The 20512-nt window shown below is 35.2% G+C and overlaps 2 protein-coding genes across 2 annotated transcripts; both read left to right on the forward strand.

Moving 5' to 3' along the window:
- The first annotated feature begins 427 nt into the window (after positions 1-427).
- On the forward strand, positions 428-4413 carry LOC110443566. The gene is made up of 4 exons (XM_021487846.1): positions 428-459; positions 2539-2668; positions 3107-3353; positions 4072-4413. Exons 1-4 carry the CDS (start codon positions 455-457, stop codon positions 4293-4295), a joined length of 606 nt encoding a protein of 201 aa, XP_021343521.1. The 5' UTR covers positions 428-454; the 3' UTR covers positions 4296-4413.
- A 9745-nt stretch (positions 4414-14158) lies between these two features.
- Positions 14159-19968, forward strand: LOC110443525 (BTB and MATH domain-containing protein 38-like). The gene is made up of 4 exons (XM_021487790.1): positions 14159-14239; positions 16611-16734; positions 18826-19066; positions 19613-19968. The coding sequence occupies exons 1-4, from the start codon at positions 14235-14237 to the stop codon at positions 19966-19968; spliced, it is 726 nt and encodes a 241-aa protein (XP_021343465.1). The 5' UTR covers positions 14159-14234.
- Positions 19969-20512: the final 544 nt, after the last annotated feature.

Consider the following 20512-nt stretch of genomic DNA (forward strand, 5'->3'; position numbering starts at 1 on the left):
GACTTTAAAAAAAACTTCTTGTAAGTTATATCACGGAATTAGATTGTTATCTAAGTCTGTGGTTATATCTTGTATTTGGAAGCTGAGCATTCGCATTCACCCAAACTGAATCAATTATATCAAAGTTAGATGTTTGGCTGTGGAAATAGCATGAGGAATCGTTCTACGATACGTCTGATGGAAATCCCCCGATGCCGTGATCGAATTTACCCGAATCGTTATTAAGATTCATTTACTCCGTCCAAAGCTGTAAATAAAAAAGGGGAACACCAAAAATGTTGAATTTGATTAGTTTTGAGACGTTTTCATACAACCATTACCGAATACGCGACCAAACACTGTCACACGGCAATCCGGGACGAGATGAAAACTTTAGAGTGATCAAAGTTACCCAACCTTCCCCTTATGCGCATGTGTAGAGCAGGATCATATCTTCCGTGTTGGCAGTGATACAATGGCGTAAGTATTATTTTGTAACAGGACAGAGGTTCAGCTATCGTGCTATTTAACATAATAATATACGTGTTTGTATGCAGTATTTGCATCACTATCTATATAATTATACAATGTAGTCAATGTGCATCTTTGTTTGTTTGGGATTACACCTCGTAACGTTTTCACAACAGTTAAAGTCATACAAAGGCTAGTTCAATGGGAGACCATAAACACGAAAATATAAGAAAGTGAAAAAAAATATCTGGATCACAAATGTTACAATGGGGCCAGAAGACTTTTTCTTCTTCACTGACCACAACGCTGAAGAAAAGAACGGTTCTGCACGGGCTGCACATATATGTGGTTTATTTTTGTCGCCATGTGTGGGCCAGACTTTGTTCATAAAGAATCTTTATTTTAACACGTAATTTCCCATTATCGTATCTACTTCATGTCAAGTCTTACTCGTCGATAGTCTGTTTGGGATAAACGTACATGAGCAGACAGCTTAACTTGGGGTTGACGTATGTCGCCGTCTGATCTGTTACCAGTAGTTTAATGTTTCCTAATAATAGCTCGTTTACGTGTTACTCGTAGCGTTTGTGACCCACCTGTATACCTTGCGGCATCGGGTGTCACACTTTAAACTCACTGAATAAAGGATTTGCAAACAACAAATGCACATAGCCCGATTTAGGGCATCCTGGAAATCAAAACGAAAGTGAAATTGCATGATTTATGTCCTAAGATTTATTAACTTCTTCAATTTACACTTGATCGGCAGAATTGTTTGGGCTTACAGCTCGTAACGTTCTCACAACAGCTAAAGTCATACAAAGGTAAGTGCTTTGGGGGACATCGCCGAGACGAAAAAATCAGCAATTAAATAAAATGAAATAAATCTGGATCACAAATGTGGCAATGAGTCAACGGAATTTTTATTCATTGACCCCTTAGGAGAAGATAAAAAAAATCCAATTCTGCACGGGCTGCTCGGGCTGCAGATATATGTGATATTTGAAGTCTGATCTGTTACCGGTATTTCAAAGGTTACGTAGCTGAAGAAGAACCTTACATGGGATGATCTTTTACCTGTTACTTGTAGCGTTAGTGCCCTAACTGTATACCACACGTTATCGGTTGTCACCCTTTAAACTCGCCAAATAAAGGACTAGCAAACAACACATACATCTACTTTAGCTTGTTGTATTTTTTGGTATTTTAAATGAAGAAAACTGTGATATTATCTTAGAAATAATAAATGTGTAAATAAATAATGGCTATCTTTTAACTTACACATGTGTTTGACTACCAAGAGGACTGCGTGGCAGATTGGGTTCTTAAGCTAAACGTGTCTTTTATACTCTATAAATAAAGTGTTGTTTTTTATACATGTTAGGTACGAGTATACCTAAAGCCCAATTTAACGAAACCAAAACGAAAATGAAAGTACATCTCTTAATTCAAAAGTAATCAACAAGATTAGAATAAGTGTACCCAATCTGAAAAATCACCTTTTCCTGTGAAGGTTTAATAACATATAAACAAAAGTCAAAAAGCCACTACAATTCAGAAAAAAACATCTTCAATACACGAGCGGAGTGATCCCTCCACTAAGAGTGATATGTGATCATCTCGTTAGAGACATATTTGGGTTACAGATTGTTACGTGAAAATAGATCGGGGCGGCCGTTGCGCTTTAAATCGAAGCAGGAACCCAGAAAAGGTTGCCTTTTTGTTTTGCTTTGTTATAGGTTTGCCGAGTTAAGAGTAGAGTCTGGCACTGTTCCCTATCGGCTGTCTTCAATTGATTAAGAAACAATTAATTGTTTACTATCGTTTATGACATCCAATCTCCACCTTATTGATCAGTAAGCTATAGTTATATACGTTAAGTGGATGTCTCCGTTTTAAGGGTTGTAGATAATGGATGCGATTTTTAACACGTATCTATTTTTATACAATTTGAAGAATAACAGTGTTAACATTTTAACTCTGAAAGACTGTAACTAATTATAATATAAATGTAATTTTGTATATTATATATTTTACTTTTTTTTCCGCCAGTTGATAAGTCAAACCAATTTTTTTTAATTTTTATAGAATGCAGGAACCTTCTGTCGTACTTCAAAACCAATGCGATGAAAGTTCAGAAAATGACAAAAATCAGTCTTGTGATCACACCGAATCAGTGCCAATATTGGATATTGAAGTAACGGACGAAACATGTGTTGTAAGTAGCCTGACGCTTAAAACGTATGCTTTTATCAATCGCTATAATATTTGGAAATTTGATATATATTGCAAGTTTTAAAGATGTTATTCATACACAAGTTCAGTTGATTATACTTTACAATGTAACTAAAAAAACCAAGAATATATAAAAACAAGCCCATGTCTATAGGAAGGATCACTATATGTGTTGGAAAAGGTATTCTTCTAAAGCGTTCGTAATTGACATCATGAACGTAATCTGGTGAGTTCCTTACTTTAAATATGAATTCAGGGATGAAGCTTCGCAATTCAACATCTGTTTATAATTCCCATAATCACCGACTGATAGGATATAGTATCAATCGGATAGTGAGACTTTTGACAATGAATGAATAAAAGTAATGTACACTGAAAGAATTCTTTGAACATGTCCGTAAATACTTTCATCAAATTTTAGGCTCCGATTGATCCAGGCTTCCTGCCAAACAATGTGATACTGGTAGTCGAAGAAAAAAATCTTCATGTAAACAAAGCCTTACTTGAATCAGCTTCACCTGTTTTTGAAGCTTGGCTTAAGAAAGAGTGGCAACAAGACGAGTGCACTGACGACACAAAAAGGAAGCTGGAGTTCCATGGGAAAACATATGATGAGATGGCCACATTCCTAAAATGTCTTCTGCCCTTTTTCCCTGACAAAGTTACAGGTAATGATAAAAACGTGCTGTAACTATGATCATCTTTCTTTAGTAACAATTTTAGTTTACAAAATAAATAATAGTATAAGCACATTTAATAGACTAAGAATAGGACTTGTTTAGTATTCATAATTGCACAGATTTGTCTCGGTCTCAAATATTAAAAAACGGAAAGAAAAAAAACTCTATTGTTTGAAAACGTCTCGGATGTTTATCCCGCCTGTCAAGTATCAGCCTAGCGATGGGGCAGTTTTTTTCCTGCGACCAATCAAATAACTAATCGTGTGTCTTAAAGTTTGCCATGACATAACACAGAGGCTCAGAGAACGGAAGTGATCGAACGTAGCCCCCGGAGAATCGATGTTGAAAGAGGGATAATAGTGTATCGATTGCATACTGAATTTATGGGATCATTTGCGGGCACGACAACTTTTGGTCGGTGATGATTCTTCAAAGTGTCGCAGTTCTTGGCGCTCAGAGCATAGATTGTTCACATTGTATAGGATATACTCTATACACGACGGAAACGCGGGATCACTCAATGATTAATGGTATTACAGTCGTTATAGATAGTTACCAATGGAGTAACATTTCAGTCAAAACACATTTTAAAATAATGTTCAATTATTACCAAGACATAAATATCATCTACTAGGATTATCTGTTTAAATGTGGAGGAAGATGGCGTAGAACCATATTTAAAATTTCATTTCCTGTGTATTTACAGATGAAAATCTGGATACAATACTACCTTTAGCAGATGAGTATCGGACAGAAAACTTGATCACTGAATGTGTTGAAGTCATCCGACAACGCGTGGAGTCTGTCTCCGAGGCGGATGTTTACATACCGCCATCTCGAATTGTCACATACCTACTCTGGATCGACCAATATAATATCCACATGGGTAAAGAATGTGTTGTGAGGTTAGCTTCGTACCTGAAAACCTAAGAGCTAAAGGCAGTTGCAGACTACGAAAATGTCAGCCTAAGACTTCAACTGGATGTATCTAATGCCAGAGCCAAGCTACTTGAGAGTCTGTTTGTGTTCAGTGTAACAGAAGCTGAAAGTAAGCCTTTGTATCTAGTTTCATTTCATAGAGACATTTCACCTGACAAAAACAAGAGGATATTATGTTTGAAATAACATATCGTGACATTTTTTTCACCTACAATAATGGCGACTTCACAAACGAATTTTACAACAACCGTGATTATGCAGTTTTGACGTTAATCTTTCCCTTAGTAGTAACATTCCAGACCATCTGAACACACACATACACCCACACCCCCACACCCCCCTTTTAGGGAGTTTATATTATTTGCTTATTAAGGATCCCTATGCCTACAGTTGGACGGGTATCCTTAATAATCTATTTGAAGAATATGAGTGCTCTTGATAGCTATAAGTTTGTATGGGATTCCAATGTCTGCCGTGTTACAATGTTACAAGTTTCTTAGATCGTATTCCGTGCTTCCTTACCTGTTAACGAATACGAATGACTTTACCTTTTTTCTCTTGGATAGTACTTATATCGATGCTCTTTGTTAAATTAAGGTGTGGCGTTTGAATTATCATGTTAATATTATGTTAATAATTAATTAGCTTTTCATTATTTTTAATATATTTTTTGTTACAGGAAAGATGTACCAGTTCAAAATTCCAATCTCCACTCATTATATGGATGAATGGAAAAATAATGTAGTAGAAATTGTGGAGGCGTTTCTCACAACATCAACAACATCACCAAATACGGCTCCAGGCCAGTCAATGTTTCACATACCAAACATTCAAGCGGTCACTCCGGGTTTTGGTGTGCCCTTTGGGCAAGTGGTTAGCAACATGACGCCGCAAATTATACCATCGATTGCAGATGTTGCTACCTTTGCATGCATATCTATTTGTGATCGGTTGAAACTCTCAAGAAGTTATGCAAAAAGCATAAACACTAACGTCACTAAAGATAAACAAGGCAGAATTTAAAAAACGTTGGACAGCACATTATTCGACCGACGGTGATAAAGTACGCGATGGCATGGAACGACATGTACTTCAGATGTGCAAATGCACTTGAAATTATGAAGGTTTTGATACGGATTGTATACATATAGAAGAATCACACCAGACAGTGAAATCAAAAATCATAAAATCTTATGATGAAGTGGTGTGCGACACATACAAAGAAATGACTGCATTATAATGCAGTTCCAGAACTGAGATCACTAACTGTCTGTACGTGGGTAACGCTAACCAATTTGTCAATGCATATTTTGAGCACACACTTTTGTTTTTATGCACTAGCCAGTTAAGACTAAGAACGAATTGTAGTTACATAACCGGTGTCATTAAATGCAACTTTGTGGGACAAAATTATCCAACATCAGTGTTTTACATGATATACACATGTATTTTATATACATAGAGTGGAGAGAAAGGCGTTATCAATTTTGGAATTTTGAAAGTAATAATTAGGGTTGTCAAACCGGACGAATTTTAGTAACCGGTTACTCGAAAAAAATGTCCTACCAAGTAACCGGTACATCGGTCGGTTTGGTTAGCAAGCTATAAACACCAACAGATACATAGTATGTTTAGCTAATATTCTAATCATAAAGGATTTACAATTAACATGTGTTAATTAGCACGATAATTTACTTGCGTATTGTAAGCTCCCAACACCTATACGTAGGAATACATGCATATAATATAACAGCAGTCAGTTTATGAACCACTTCGTTCAGCATAAAATACGTTAGTTATTTCTACGGTAACTGATATGGGGTAATATTGTTCGTGAGAAACATAATTTGATAAACAAACTAATTCATTGATGAGTGCACATCTTTTAACGTGTCACTGAAATCAGTCAAGTGTGTACTCTTGAATTAAAATCTGTTCAGGCTGTAAAGTACAGTACAAAAACATAACTAAACGGTAAGTCTGAACTATGTTTTTTGTTACTAAATAAATTCGATCTGGATCTCATTAATAGATAATGTGTAGGGCTAAGCCAGGTTAACATGGGGCTCAACATGGGATGAATAAATGTCCGATTATTCGGTTTTCCGACCAAGTAACCGGTTAACCGGCTAACCGTTGACAACCCCAGTAAAAATTTATTCTTCTATATCTGTACGATCGTCTTGCTGAATTTAGTTTCAAATTTACACTTGAGAAACTTTTCGTTTCCTTCTTAAAGGTTCTGTTGGTATGCTGGGTTGAAGTGATTAATTATTTAATAAAATGATGTCTTAAGCAGATTCCACTCGTGAAATATCCTTAGCTACTTTTTGATTAGAAGTTGATTTTTTCGAGTTTGTTACAAATTGGGACGTGATCGACAGGTCGTTTTCTATCAACTCAATTTGTGATTAGTTGATAAGTAAAATGATGTCTTAAACAGCTTTAAAATACAGATATGGAGAGACGTTTCATAAATTATTATTTCAGTGGAAACATTTCAGAAATTGCTCCGGAAAAACACGTGATCCAAGGAAGTTTAAGCGATTATTGTCGTGCATTTGAATGAAAATTGGCTACGATTTATAAGTGTTACGTCAGCATATTTGTGATGTCAACGTTTATGTAACGTCTTACCGTTTGCAATGTTACTGGTCGGTTTCGTCTTGAAATAACAAAAGGTTTTTTCTTATGCTATATGAAAATGACACATCGACAATAACAGGTAATTCCTGAGTACACCTCTTTCAGGACAAAAATACGAACTACAACTTTACAAAAAGGGCCCGCGTCGGCCAAGTGGTTAAGGCGTCTGACATTCTGTTACCACTAGCCCTCCACCACTGGGTCGCGTGTTCGAGACCTAGATTTGGCAGTAGCCAGGTACAGGCCGTTGGTCGGTGAGTGTTTCCGGGAACTACGGCTTTCCTCCACCATCAAAACCTGGAACGTCCTTAAACGACCGAGGCTGTTGTTAGGACTTAAAACACAAACAAACCGAACGAAACACCTGTAAATAGCTACACCTATTTCACGTAACATATCTGAATAGCTATGCTTACACTTATTTCACATAACATTTATAAATTACTATGGCCGTTGTCAAAAACAATATACTTTATAAGAATTCAATAATGTCCACTGTGGTGTTATATCATACAATTCTGGACATTTTTGCCAGTGAATAAGATGTGATATGAACCTGAAAATGTGATATTCGCCTCGGTCAATTTAAAATGTAAAATTCATAAAATTTCATGTTCATAGGTACCAGCACAAATGATTATTCTTGCTCGTTTCAGAAAAGACAAACGGAGACTATAATACGTTAAAATCCGAGAGTGTTTATGAAGACGGCATAAGTACATGTACTATTGAACCTTGTTTCGTATTTTCCGTGAAATGCTTTTTAAGGATATTGAATTGTATATAAATGCTGAATACAAAAAGAATTGTGCAACTTGGCTGAGTCAAAGAAAGCCTCCTCACATTGATAAACAATACATACAAGTCAAGGCAAGTCAATTTTGTTTATTATAGTGTCATATATCGCAATTACATCGTACAAGTATATAGTTACACAGTATAAAAACATATAGTTAAATAACAGGGATCAATCATCTTAATGTAAAAATATATAGACCATATCATAATTTTGTTAAGAACAGCTATTATACATAATAAATTAAAACAAATTATCACGTGTGCCAATCCAGAGAGCAGGTGATTGGGACAGCCCCTACCTTACAAACTCCTGGATTTTGTCCTTACATATTAAATACTATAATAGTTAAAAAGTTTTCTTTTACATTTACTGCCTTAAAACATGATGTATTTAAAAAAAACAATAGCAATGTTGATAAATAAAATGAATAATTTCCTAGTTCTAGATTGTAGTGAACTTTAGGTTTCCAAGGGTTGGGGAGCCCCCTACCAGCGAGGTCTGTTAAATTCACACTAACAAGTAGCTAATTATAATTTAAACGGAAGATTATTTTCATAAAAAATGTTTCTGATTGACACCTGGTATCATATTCAACAAATGCATAAAATAGAAAATGTAATTGTATATGATATTCAGCCTAAAATGGCTTACAAGACACTGCTTAAAATTATAACTAATCCCAAAGACTGCAACATCTTCTGTACATATTATATAAGTGGTTTGCAAGTGGAATTTGTAATTCCTCGGAAGACATTTTAAAATTAAATTTGTCAGTGTTATTTAGACTTGCAAAATATTTTCTTATATTATTTGCTACATTAAATAAGGAATATCTTATGTCATTATATACATCACATTCAATTAAAAGTGTCATTCATCCTCTATACAGTTATTTACATTTGTACATATCTTACACAAGCGTTCCTCTAGTGGAATCAAAGGTTTGGCGTATCTGCCAGTTTCCACTGCTAGAGGTAGAGAGCCACATCTAAAATTAAAAAGTACTCTTCGTTTGCTCTTTTGTCTAACAAGCTTGATATATGCATCAGGTATTAAATTTTATTTAAAAGTTCTGTAAGTTCTCCACTTGTTACCATTTATATTACCACTATCATTCCATATAGACTCGTACCATTCATCAGCATCTGAAATGATTAGTTTTTCTTTCACTCGTCTAATCTTCCGTTTAACAGAAAACGTTGAGTTTACAATTTCATTCAAATTTTTGTCATCAATCATTTTCAAAATTCTAGAATCCCAAGATTACTTCAGATTAACGGACCATAGATGCACCTTTTTCATGAGTCTGTTATCATAACAATACTTTATTCTTAAAAATAAACGTATCGCTCGTAAACTTGACTCACATTGCAAATGTACCATCCCATATCACCTCTGAGTGCTTAGTTACTTTCTCGACGGGAAGCTCCTAGAAAATATCTACTTGCCTTGTGTAGTATGACAGAAATCTCTCGGTATTTATTTATACCCCATAATCCACATCCATAAAAAATAACTGGCTTATTTAAAGTTGTATATAACGTGTTAAATACTTCATAGGACATTTCACCGGCATATGAATACTTTAAATATGAAGTTGTAAGTGCTTTACTAGCAGATTTACAGATACAATCTGGGTATCTGAGGACATTGCTCTGTATATTGTCAATACCAGCCGCTTTGTTTAACTTGGCACGATAACCCGAATCTTCAACATCTTGACGTGATATTGGTAATTTCAATAAACTTCTGTCAATATCAAGTTTGAGTCCCAACAACTTATTAATATCATCTTTTCCATCAGTAAAGTTTGTCATGTCAGAGCTTTGAAGGTTCTTGAAGGAGTCGTACCATACCTTTAGAGATTCACTAGAATTTTTCGTAATATTACCGTTTGCATCTCTCATTGTATTTGGTATGGTATTCAGTCTGTCTCTTTGCATACCTAAGTGGTATCTTATTCAAGAAATCATTAGGGGAATTATTACACATGTCAAGCAGTTCGTCTTGTTTGATTTTTTGATATCGTAGTTTATCACGTCTAAGTATTTTGTTAAAAAGTTTACGGTTGTTTATGTATTGAGACCTTAGTGTTCGCTTTAAACTTACAAGACCGTTACAATTTAACCATAACCTTTCACTCTCATTACGCTTGTGTACTAGATTCTGTAACTCATCATTCCAATACGGTTTACGTCGAAGTGTTGAATTTATACTCCCCGTACCAGTTCTAACGTTCAATTTTGGTAGCTTAGCCTCCATTTCACTTTCGATTACCTTTGTAAAGCAACTGTATGAACTGGTTAACATCTGATGAGACCTTGAAGTCATGTTCTATTTCGTCAATAGTCGTTTAAAAATTTCTCATTGCTTCATCGTCTTTCATAAAATTTTCTGGGACAGTTTTAGTATTGAATCGCTGAGGTCTGTTATACCTAGTCTCTGTTACGTCTATTTGATTTTCTCCATTACATAATTGAATATTGAATTCTAGTAAGGAATGATCAGAAATACGGTTGATATGATTTAACGACAGATTTTCACTAATCTCCGACATGAGTTTAACCTTAAAATCATTAACACTGTTTAGTTTTTCATGAGGTACAAGAAAGTTATCAACTACAGACTTTCCTTTTGATGAAACTTGGGTATAGTTTTGGTTACCTGTTCTACCGTTAGCAATACAAAAGTTGGTATCAGAGAGGAAATCAATTAGCTGATAACCGTGATCGCTTATAGTGTTGTCGATAACAACGCGATCTGCTATATCATCGACACCTTCCACATAATCAGTAAGTTCCCCACATCTTGCGTTAAAGTCCCCCATAATGTAAATATGACCTAAGCTTTGGTACATGTAGACTTTTTCGATCAGGTTACTGAAAAAAGTCTCCGCGTCATAAGCTCGTAAGGAATCTTTAGGAGGGAGATAACATACACATATAACAAATACTACACCGTCGTCATTATTAAATTTTACCCATAAACAATCTTCACACGAGTCATCAAGGATAACGCACTTATATTGTTGGTAAAAATAATCTTTTATAAAAATGCATACACCACCACTGCCTCTTCTTGGATTAGAACTGGTTTTTCTGTTTTTTATATATACATTTGTACCCTGTAATATTAAAATGGTGTGAATCTCTCCAAAAAGTTTCAGCGCAACAGAATACATCAAAAGTAAGAGATTTAACAACAGTTTCTCTAAAAGGAGAGTTTTGAGAACCTTTCACATCTTGTCTCATAGCCCATCCACCAACATTGAGGAAACCATTGTGCGCTTTGTCCCGCGACCCCTGTGCTTCCTATCTCCATTCGTTCCGTTTCGTGGAATCAGTCCATCTAGGGTTTTGGTTCCTCTTGTAATTATTGTGTCCTCCCTGACGGTACCTATGTCCGTCATGTATTTCCTCTGATAAAAAGTGTCTGTCCTCATGGTAACGCATATTCCTGTGTTGTTGGTCATGATCGCGAGATGTAAGTCCCTTCGTGAGCCTCACTGTCTGTCAGACGATATGTCACGGTTGAGTGATCCAAAATACGAGGGTGGACTCCGCTCACCCCATTTACCCCCGTTCACTGCGGGTATGTGTGTATGTGTTGTGTTCTTGTCCTCTCTGTGCTAGTATGAGGGCTCGGTCGGCCTTCAGTTCGATGTTCCTTTATCACTGTCAATGTATACTTCTTTGTATCTACCGTTGCTTCTTAATTTCGAGTTTGCATTCATTATTTTTTGCTTGTTTTCTGTTGTGTCTAATGTTACAATTATCACACCTGGGTATGTACTCTTCGATTGTTTACGTTCCACATTTCTCACGGTTACATCTGTTATGTTGAGGCCGTTTTGTTTGAGTGTTTGTACGTTTCGTCTGGTCTATACAAAAAATAATTGTGCAACTCGGCTTAATCAAAGAAAGCCTCCTCACATTGATAAACAATACATACACATCATAACCACAGAAAATTATTATCTTGTTTTAGGCCGCTTTGTTTTGCTTCCAAACCTTTGCAACTCGTGTACTTTATTTTTCTGAAGCCATTTTTTTCAAAACATGGAACACAACGCAACGATAGAAACTCGATGTTTAGGCATTTCACTATTTTTGTTTCACACGAATGTCATTTATGTGATTTGGTTAGGGTCTTTTTTTCTGAACGAATTTCTTAATATTTCTTTCCGAGAGGAGTGTTAATCTTTGTTTTTCTTTCGTATCGGTAGCAATGGTCTTTTTAATGAGTCAGGCCTATCTAATTTAGTGTTATAAAGTTCTAATTCTAACCTGTTGTCTTGGTCGTCAATATCAAGAACCACTCCATCAAATTTACTTCGTGTACCTGTCTAGCGAATCAATTACAACATTGATAAGTAGTACAGCGAATAGCAATTTACTATCGTGAGAAATAGTGAATTGTACCTACTGTTTGAAATATCATACTGTAAAAGTACTAGAATTGAGCGGATTAAATCTAGCATAAATAAATTAGTGAACTCACAATATGCTCAATAGAAAACAATATCCAAATAATTGATTAGCGAAATTATAATTTAGCGGATTTTTTTAAAGCGACAAAAGAGCTAAGATTAACACACTGTTAAAGCATGTACGTTTACAGTATTACAATGTACATATTATAATACATAGAAGTGTACAGTGATCCAAAGTTTATCAAACTAGTACATTCTATGCATAATTCAGTAACAATTTACCTGATTCCCTTAAGGCTGAGCGGAATACTTTGCTGTATTTCAGTAAGATAGCACTATAACGTCGACATCAGATCCGCGTTATCACAAGGAGGCCAGTACACCATCATACCTTCCCTCTAGCACAAATACACATGTGCACGCTTACACAACATACCTTGAGGCACATCCTTAAATTACCTTAGCTGTGGATAGGACTTTTAAACCTAAACAACCAAATCAAGGCCGGTAATCTGTCAACTGTCCATTACCTGATTAGTTCTGCCTTATTGGGTTTCGCACTCCATGTCTACTAAATTTATCGCTGATATTGTCATTCATTAAATGAATTTTTATCAGTATTTGATTGCCTACATATCTCTACAGATGGACGTAACACACATACAGGTGACTACGAAGTCATCTCTGACAGTGATAGTGATTAAGTATAATTTACATAGATGATATTGATGAGGCTATGTGGTAACACAACAAGTCTACATATTCAACTCTTCGCCATTTTATATTCGGCGCTTATCAGCAATGTGGAAATCTGAGTTGATATGACGGGACTTAAATAATTGCATGATGATAGTAATTTGGAATATTTTATTTAATATATGAACTTTGTTTTGTCTCGTATGTACCAGTTTTCTAGACATGCTAGTGGTAAAAAGATCCAGATAAAATATTGTCAGCTTGATATGTCGCTTCGCGTTCCGGGGTCGTTTTTCGTAAAAGAAATGTAAGAAACAGAAACTCGAACAGTGTCTTCAGTAATACCAAATACATTTCACTCCTGTGGCTAATATTTTGATCTCTTTCATTCGTGTCGTGCACTCATGAAATATATGAAAACAATAACCACAGTGGTGAGAAAAATTAAGCATTACTGAAGTCCAAGTACAAGTTCAAGTTCGTTTATTTCCTTAAGCTTTACAGCTCATCAGGTGTGCATATATACAGTGCAACATAAAGTAAACAATTAAACAACAACACACATACACACCACTTCCGCACCTACTCCTAGAAGTGTAGAGAGATATCTTGCACAGATTAAAATAATGTTATTAATAAATGAATAATATTTAATGATAAGGACATAATAATGTATGACTGACAAACACTAGATACAATTGACTTAATTCAGTACATTTTTGTTGTTTTCTACTAGCAATTCTTACATATCTGGCCAAATTAGTTATTTCTTTTTTATTTTCTGTGGATAACGACTTCATAAATTAAGTCAGATATCCTCTATATATTCAATTAACCTATACACTACGTAGACGCGACCTTCTCTTTATCTCATAATTGATATTTAAATTTGAAAAAACTGAATTGCACGATTCCCTTTCAATTGGTATTTATATTTGCAAATTTGACACTAAATCTCCGTTTTCATGTTGGAAAGTGATTATTAAAGTGTTTCCTGTTTCGTTTTACATAAAATGTGATAACTTGTTATAATATATATCACTTCTACTAAATTGTAAAGTGTACATATTCTGTGTCGCTATAGATATATTACGTGATATATCTATCTATATGTGATACTCCACAGAGACCAACATGGCTTTAATAGCTTTATATTCCTTTCATAATATCTTTCATCTGGTACAATGTCATTCTATGTTAACAAATGACTGTGGTTCTTCTGGTCATAGATTGGATGTAGTGTTATTTGTTTTAGTCATCTACGGAGATATGTTCAATGTCTGTAAGCCAATTCCTTATACTACGTATGTGTATAGCAAGGTCACGTGTTCCTTGTTGACAACAAAACGGCACCACAATGGCGTAAGTATTTCGTAACAGGGCATAGGTGTTGATAAGCTATTTAACAAACTTAACATATGTGTTTGTATGAAGTATTTGTATAACCGTCTATCTAGTTAACCAATTTAGTTCATGTTCATTTTTGTTTGTAAGTTTATTGTTGGTGACAGCTATTAACGTTATCTCAACAGCTAAAGTCTCACAAAGGCTAGTGCAGCGTAAGGAAGTGAAAACAAAAACAATTCTTGATATCAAATGTTGCAATGGAGACATCAGTTTTTCCTTCTTCACTGACCCCAAAGCAGAAGTAAAAACCCGGCTTTGCACGGGAGGCATAGATATGTGTAGTCTTTGTTGCCCTGTGTGGGCCGGAGTTGATAAAGATGGTAAAGCGAATAGTCCCCATATTGTATCTACTGCCTGTAAGTCCTACCCGTCGACATTCTTTCTCAGTATAGACGTACATTGACAAAGGGCTTTAATTAGAGTTTACATATAAATATGTTCGTACAGTGGGTCCGTATGTCGGCGTCTGATCTGGTATCGGTATTTTAATGTTTTCTTTAAATAGCTCGTTTATCTGTTAATCGTAGCGTTAAATTGGTCTCCACCTGGATGTATCGGGTGGCACTCTTTAAACTCACCGACTAAAGGATTTACACAATGATGATTTAGTGGTTACCCATCAATTAATCTATGTAGCTGCAAACTATACACTAAATCTTCGTTTTCGTGATGGAAGTAACAATCAACATGTTTTCTGTTTCGTTTTACGTAGTATAATATAATATAATATATTATTGATGATAATATTATGTTATTATATCTATCACTGATACCAATTTGTAAAGTTTACACATTCTGTTTCGCTAAATATATTACGGGATGAATACATTTCATTTGATCTGTAATCTGTTACAATGTCATTTTATGGTGACTAAATACTGGAGCTATTCTAGTCATTGGTATGATGTAGTGTTATTTGTATTAGTTATGTCCATTCCTTATACTGTGCATGTGAATAGCAGGATCACATGTTTCTTGTTGGCAACGGAAGCGGCGATACAATGCCGTAAGTATTTCGTAACTGGATAGAGGTTCAGTTGGTAAGCAGTTTAACAAATATCATACATGTGTTTGTATGTAGAATTTACATAACCATCCATCTAGTTATAGTCCATGTAATTCCCTGTTACATTTGTTGTTACATTCTTTATTCCTTAACTAATAAAAGATTTGCAAACATCCAATACACATAGCACGGTTTAGGGCATCCTGGAAGTCGAAACAAAAGTAGAAGTTCATGTTGTATGTACAAGGACTTTTTCAATTTACACTTGATCAACATAATTCGAAAATGTGTACACATTGCCAAATATGAAATACACTGTTTCTGATATGCATGAGTAAAATTACAACACTAGACTTAGTCACTTCTGTTTAGAAATACGTGTTTATTTGCTTTTGTTATTTATCTGACCACTAAATAATATTTGAATGATTTGCCATGACTTTCAGAAAAGATACAAACACATTCTCGTCTCAATCATCATATTTTCTAACAGTTGGAGTCAATGATCAGTTGACTCTGATTGAGATGGAAACTATGAGAACCGCACTAGCAAACTCGTCCGGGATCAGTCATGATCAATTTATTATTATCGTGTGTCGTTACATCGGCGACTACGTTAATATTCAATTAGATATGAACAAGTACATAAGTATCTGTACGACATCTTAGCGGTGTTATTGATGATGATGATGATGCGGTATTGGAGTAACGCTTAAATGGATTCAGTCACAGACAGCAGAATCTAAGCACCAATTTCATTAATTCATTCATTGAAAATGTTAGCATCCGATAGACTTCCGTTGAAAAAAACGGTATCCAAACAGTGCTATGATTGAGTTAAAGCATTGTTGTGCGAAAGATTTTAAAAATTGAACAAAATCGTCTAGGGTACTAAGTATCGTTCGTTGATCTAATAGCAAAAATGCCTTAAAAACCTCATACTGGGTAACAATCTAATCAGTTTGGTGTTTATAAAAAGCGCATGGGATCTTTTAAGCTAATTTATATTTCGATTTGGCAGGCGGTTATTAAATATTTGTTGTGACACATAGAAAGATACATACATTCTCTGTGCTAAATAAGGTTTCTGTTATGAATATAACTTCTATTTATGATGTGTTGTGTTATCATATCGGTTACCATCATACTGGGAATGTGAGCGACAATTTGAAAGTGAATGTATATGTGGATTTACATTGTCGCAAGAAATTGACACCAAAGAACTCAATTCAGGTTGCAATCATTAAAAAACTGTCAGACTTGGCTTGTGTCTAAAGTGAAAAAAAAAGGAAACACTGATAACTTTTATAATCCCTACAGACTTCAGGAAGACGATGTTATAATTCCAAACCTCATTGCCCCATGTGATCATGACGAGAAATCAGACGAGGATTCGAATAACGATAATGATGATGTACCACTTTCTCCAAAGCAGCACAGGAAGGTGAGGAATTTAACATGAACCTCAAGTAGCAGGACGCTTAAACATATTATTTAATCAATCGATATCATATTGGGAAAAAGGTGACACATCACTGGTGTGAAAGATATATTTATATATATATCTGTAGGCATACAAATTGAACATCAACATGGTAAATCACGTTTTAAAGTCTAACTGCCATCTTCAGGCAATTATTTTTAATGTTTTTGTGACATCATTGTGACGTAATACAATAAATACAATTTTTTGATTGTTTTATGGATATTAATGGGCATATAGAAAGCAAAGTCCGAATAAGATTTTTCCAGACCAGATTGATATCAAAACATTCTATAACACACCAGTCACGTCACTTGTTAGTTTTTAGCTCACCTGGCACGAAGTGCAAGATCAGCTTATGGTATGGTGTGTTGTCCGTCGTCCGTCCATCGTCCGTCAACTTTTCCTTTAAACGACTTCTTCTTAAGAACTGGAGGGCCTTGAGTAATGATATTTTGCCAGTAGGTACCTTGGACATAGTGCTATATTGTTTTCTCAAATAAATGACATATTTTCAAGGGCACCGGGGTTAGATGTGTACAAACATTTAAACAACTTTTTCTGAACAACCAGGAGGCCAAGAGTAATAATACTTGGCCCGTAGGTACATGTACCTGGCAAAAGAAGTTATCTAAAGTTTCCTAAAATAAATAATCTTGGCCTACTTTTAAGGTCATAGGGTTTAAATGTGTTCAAAAATCATAAAAAAAGACTTTTTCTAAATAACCTGATGGCTTAGAGCAATGATCTTTGTCCAGTAGGTAGCTGGGACAGAGAGCTATATAGTTTTCTCAAATAAATGACTTTGACCTGTATTTAAGGTCAAATGGGTTAAATATGTAAAAACCTTTAAACAACTTCTTCAGAATAACCAGGAGGCCAGGAGTACAGATACTAGACCAGTAGGTAAATAGTATGAAGTTGTCAAAATATCCTCAAATAAATAACCTTGACCTTCTTTCAAGGTCACTGGGTCCAAAATTGTAAAAACATTAAAACAACTTCTCCTCAATAACCAGAAGGCATAAAGCAATGATATCTAACCAGTAGGTACATGGGACAGTGTGTTATAAAGTTTCTTCAAATAAATGACCTTGACTTACTTTTAAGGTCACAGGGTCGAAATATGTAAAAACATTCAGACAACTTCTTCAGAGTAACCAGGGGGCCCGGAGTACTGATACTTGGCCAGTAGTTACCTGGTATGAAGTAATATAAAGTTTCTTCAAATAAATGATCTTGACCAACTTTCAAGGTCACGGGAGTCAAATATTTTAAAAACAACTTTAAACAACTTCCTCTGAATAACCAAGAGGCCTAGAGCAATGATATTTGGCCAGTAGGTACCTGGGACAAAGTGCTGTAAAGTTTCCTCAAATAAATTACCTTGACTTACTTTCAAGATTACCTGGTTCAAACTTGTAAATACCTTTAAACAACTTCTTTAGATTAACCAGGAGGCCCATAGTACTATTACTTGGCCAGTAAGCACCTCGCATGATGTTATATAAAGTTTCCTCAAATGAATGACCTTGACCTACTGTCCAGGTCACAGGGGTCAAATATGTAAATATCTTTAACAACTTCTTTTGCAATACCAGGAGGCTCTGGAGAATGATATTTGACCATAAGCATGTTAGGATAGTAGTACAAAATTTCATTTACTTCTGGAACATTCTTCAGACAAGGAGACTCAATATTAATGTATTGAGATATTTGCAAAATAACTTTTATTGAGAATAATTTCCCATGGTTGCTTAAATATCCTGGTGAGCGATACAGGCCCTCCTTTGTAAGTTTCTGCAAATCGCTGCCCTATATTGTTAATTGATGGCTTTGGTTGAAGACTCGCATCCGCCACAGACGTACGTATAACCTCATTGTTTTGTCAATAACACTGATGTATCGCCCTTCAATATAACAAACAATCGTAGGAAGGCTTATATTCAATGGGTGGCTAGAAAAAATGCGCAGAGCTTTCAATACTATTCAATGCAAGACGGCTCTTTTAGTATGTCTAGTAATATATCTTGTAAATTCTTTCTTGCTCAGATTGATCCAGGCTTCCTGCCAAACGATGTTGTACTGGTAATTGAGGATGAACATCTACATGTAAACAGAGCCTTACTAGAATCTGCTTCACCTGTTTTTGCTGCTTTGCTTAAAAAAGAGTGGCAAAAAGAGGAATGCAGTATTGATACAAAACAGGAGCTGAAGTTCCCTGGGAAAACATATGATGATATGGTCACATTCCTAAAATGTCTTCTGCCTAATTTCCCTGACAAAGTTACAGGTAATTATGAAATATGTATCTGATTGGTTGACAAATAGGTAGGTTTTTGTTAACAGGTTATATTGTTTCGGTTGACTAAGCGGATAGCTCGTTGCACACATTCTACCCTTCGTCAATATAGAAATGAAGGAAAGACTATATCATATTTGTCTGTACTTAAGGATCCCCGACCAACTGCATTGTTATTCTTTCCTCTATACAGTAACCTTCCCTTAAATTCCCGTTTGGTATAACTGCAGCACAGTTAGACTAGGCTACATCCATTTACCAGGTAGCTCAGTCGGTTAGAGAGATTGTTTTAGAATTTGTGCAGCGCAGAAGTGCAGTGTTCGAATTCCGGTCTGGCCCCGCTGATTTATCATAGTCGTGCTTAAAAATATGTTCCAATACTTACATTTTTGCAGTGGTACAGGGATCCTTAAACGAACACCCATAACTAGGGAAAAGAAAATCATAAAACCGATTTTGTCGTTACCTTTGAAAATGTTATTTCTCTTTGCATGTTACATACATGAAATATGTAAAAACATTCTTTCGTATTCACAGATGAAACACTCGATACAGTGCTACCTTTGGCAGATGAGTATCGGACAGAAAAATTGATCACAGAATGTGTGGAAGTAATCCGACAACGCGTGGAGTCTGTCTCCGAGGCGGATGTCTACATACCGCCATCTCGAATTGTCACATACCTACTCTGGATCGAAAAGTACAACTTTCAAACGTTGAAAGAACTGGTTGTGAAGTTAGCTTCGTGCCTAAACAACAAAGTACTTGAAGCAGAACCAGGCTACAAAAATATCAGTCTTACACATCAGATGGAGATATCTACAACTAGAGCAAATCTACTTTCGAGTCTTTTTGTGAGAAATGTAACTGAAGCCAAAGGTAAGCTGCTTTAGCTCGCTTTGTTTCAATAAGACTTTATTTAATCTAACTATCACTCTGTTTTACATACTTATATTTAACTTGTTCACCCAGTTGGTAGTACACATACATATATATAATTGTTAGGAATCTGAAATATTCCATACCAATTATCATGACTCTAGGTTACTGGCACTCTTAATTCAAAATAGCCTATATTCACATTCGACAACATGTTTGAAACGATGAAAAATTTACAATGTCGCTTTTATCTACAAGTCTTAACTCATTTATTTCCCAGCTTGATCACATAATTTTGACATTCATTTTTCGATGCTATTTTAACTTTCCATCTCATTTATTATAAGTAAATATAAGGTCTTTTCAAGCAATAAGTATTTTTTGTGTTATATTTTATTTAAATATATATACTGAAAGGATAAGGAAACGCGGTAAACATTTAAGTTGATTTGAAAAACATATATATAAGTTTGTTATATGCAATATTTTTATATAAGATTAAAACAAAAAACATCGTTAATAAACAAATATTGGAGCACATTTGACGGTACCCCCCAA

The sequence above is a fragment of the Mizuhopecten yessoensis genome, unplaced genomic scaffold, assembly GCF_002113885.1.
Source record: "Mizuhopecten yessoensis strain PY_sf001 unplaced genomic scaffold, ASM211388v2 scaffold716351, whole genome shotgun sequence".
Taxonomy (NCBI): Eukaryota; Metazoa; Mollusca; class Bivalvia; order Pectinida; family Pectinidae; genus Mizuhopecten; species Mizuhopecten yessoensis.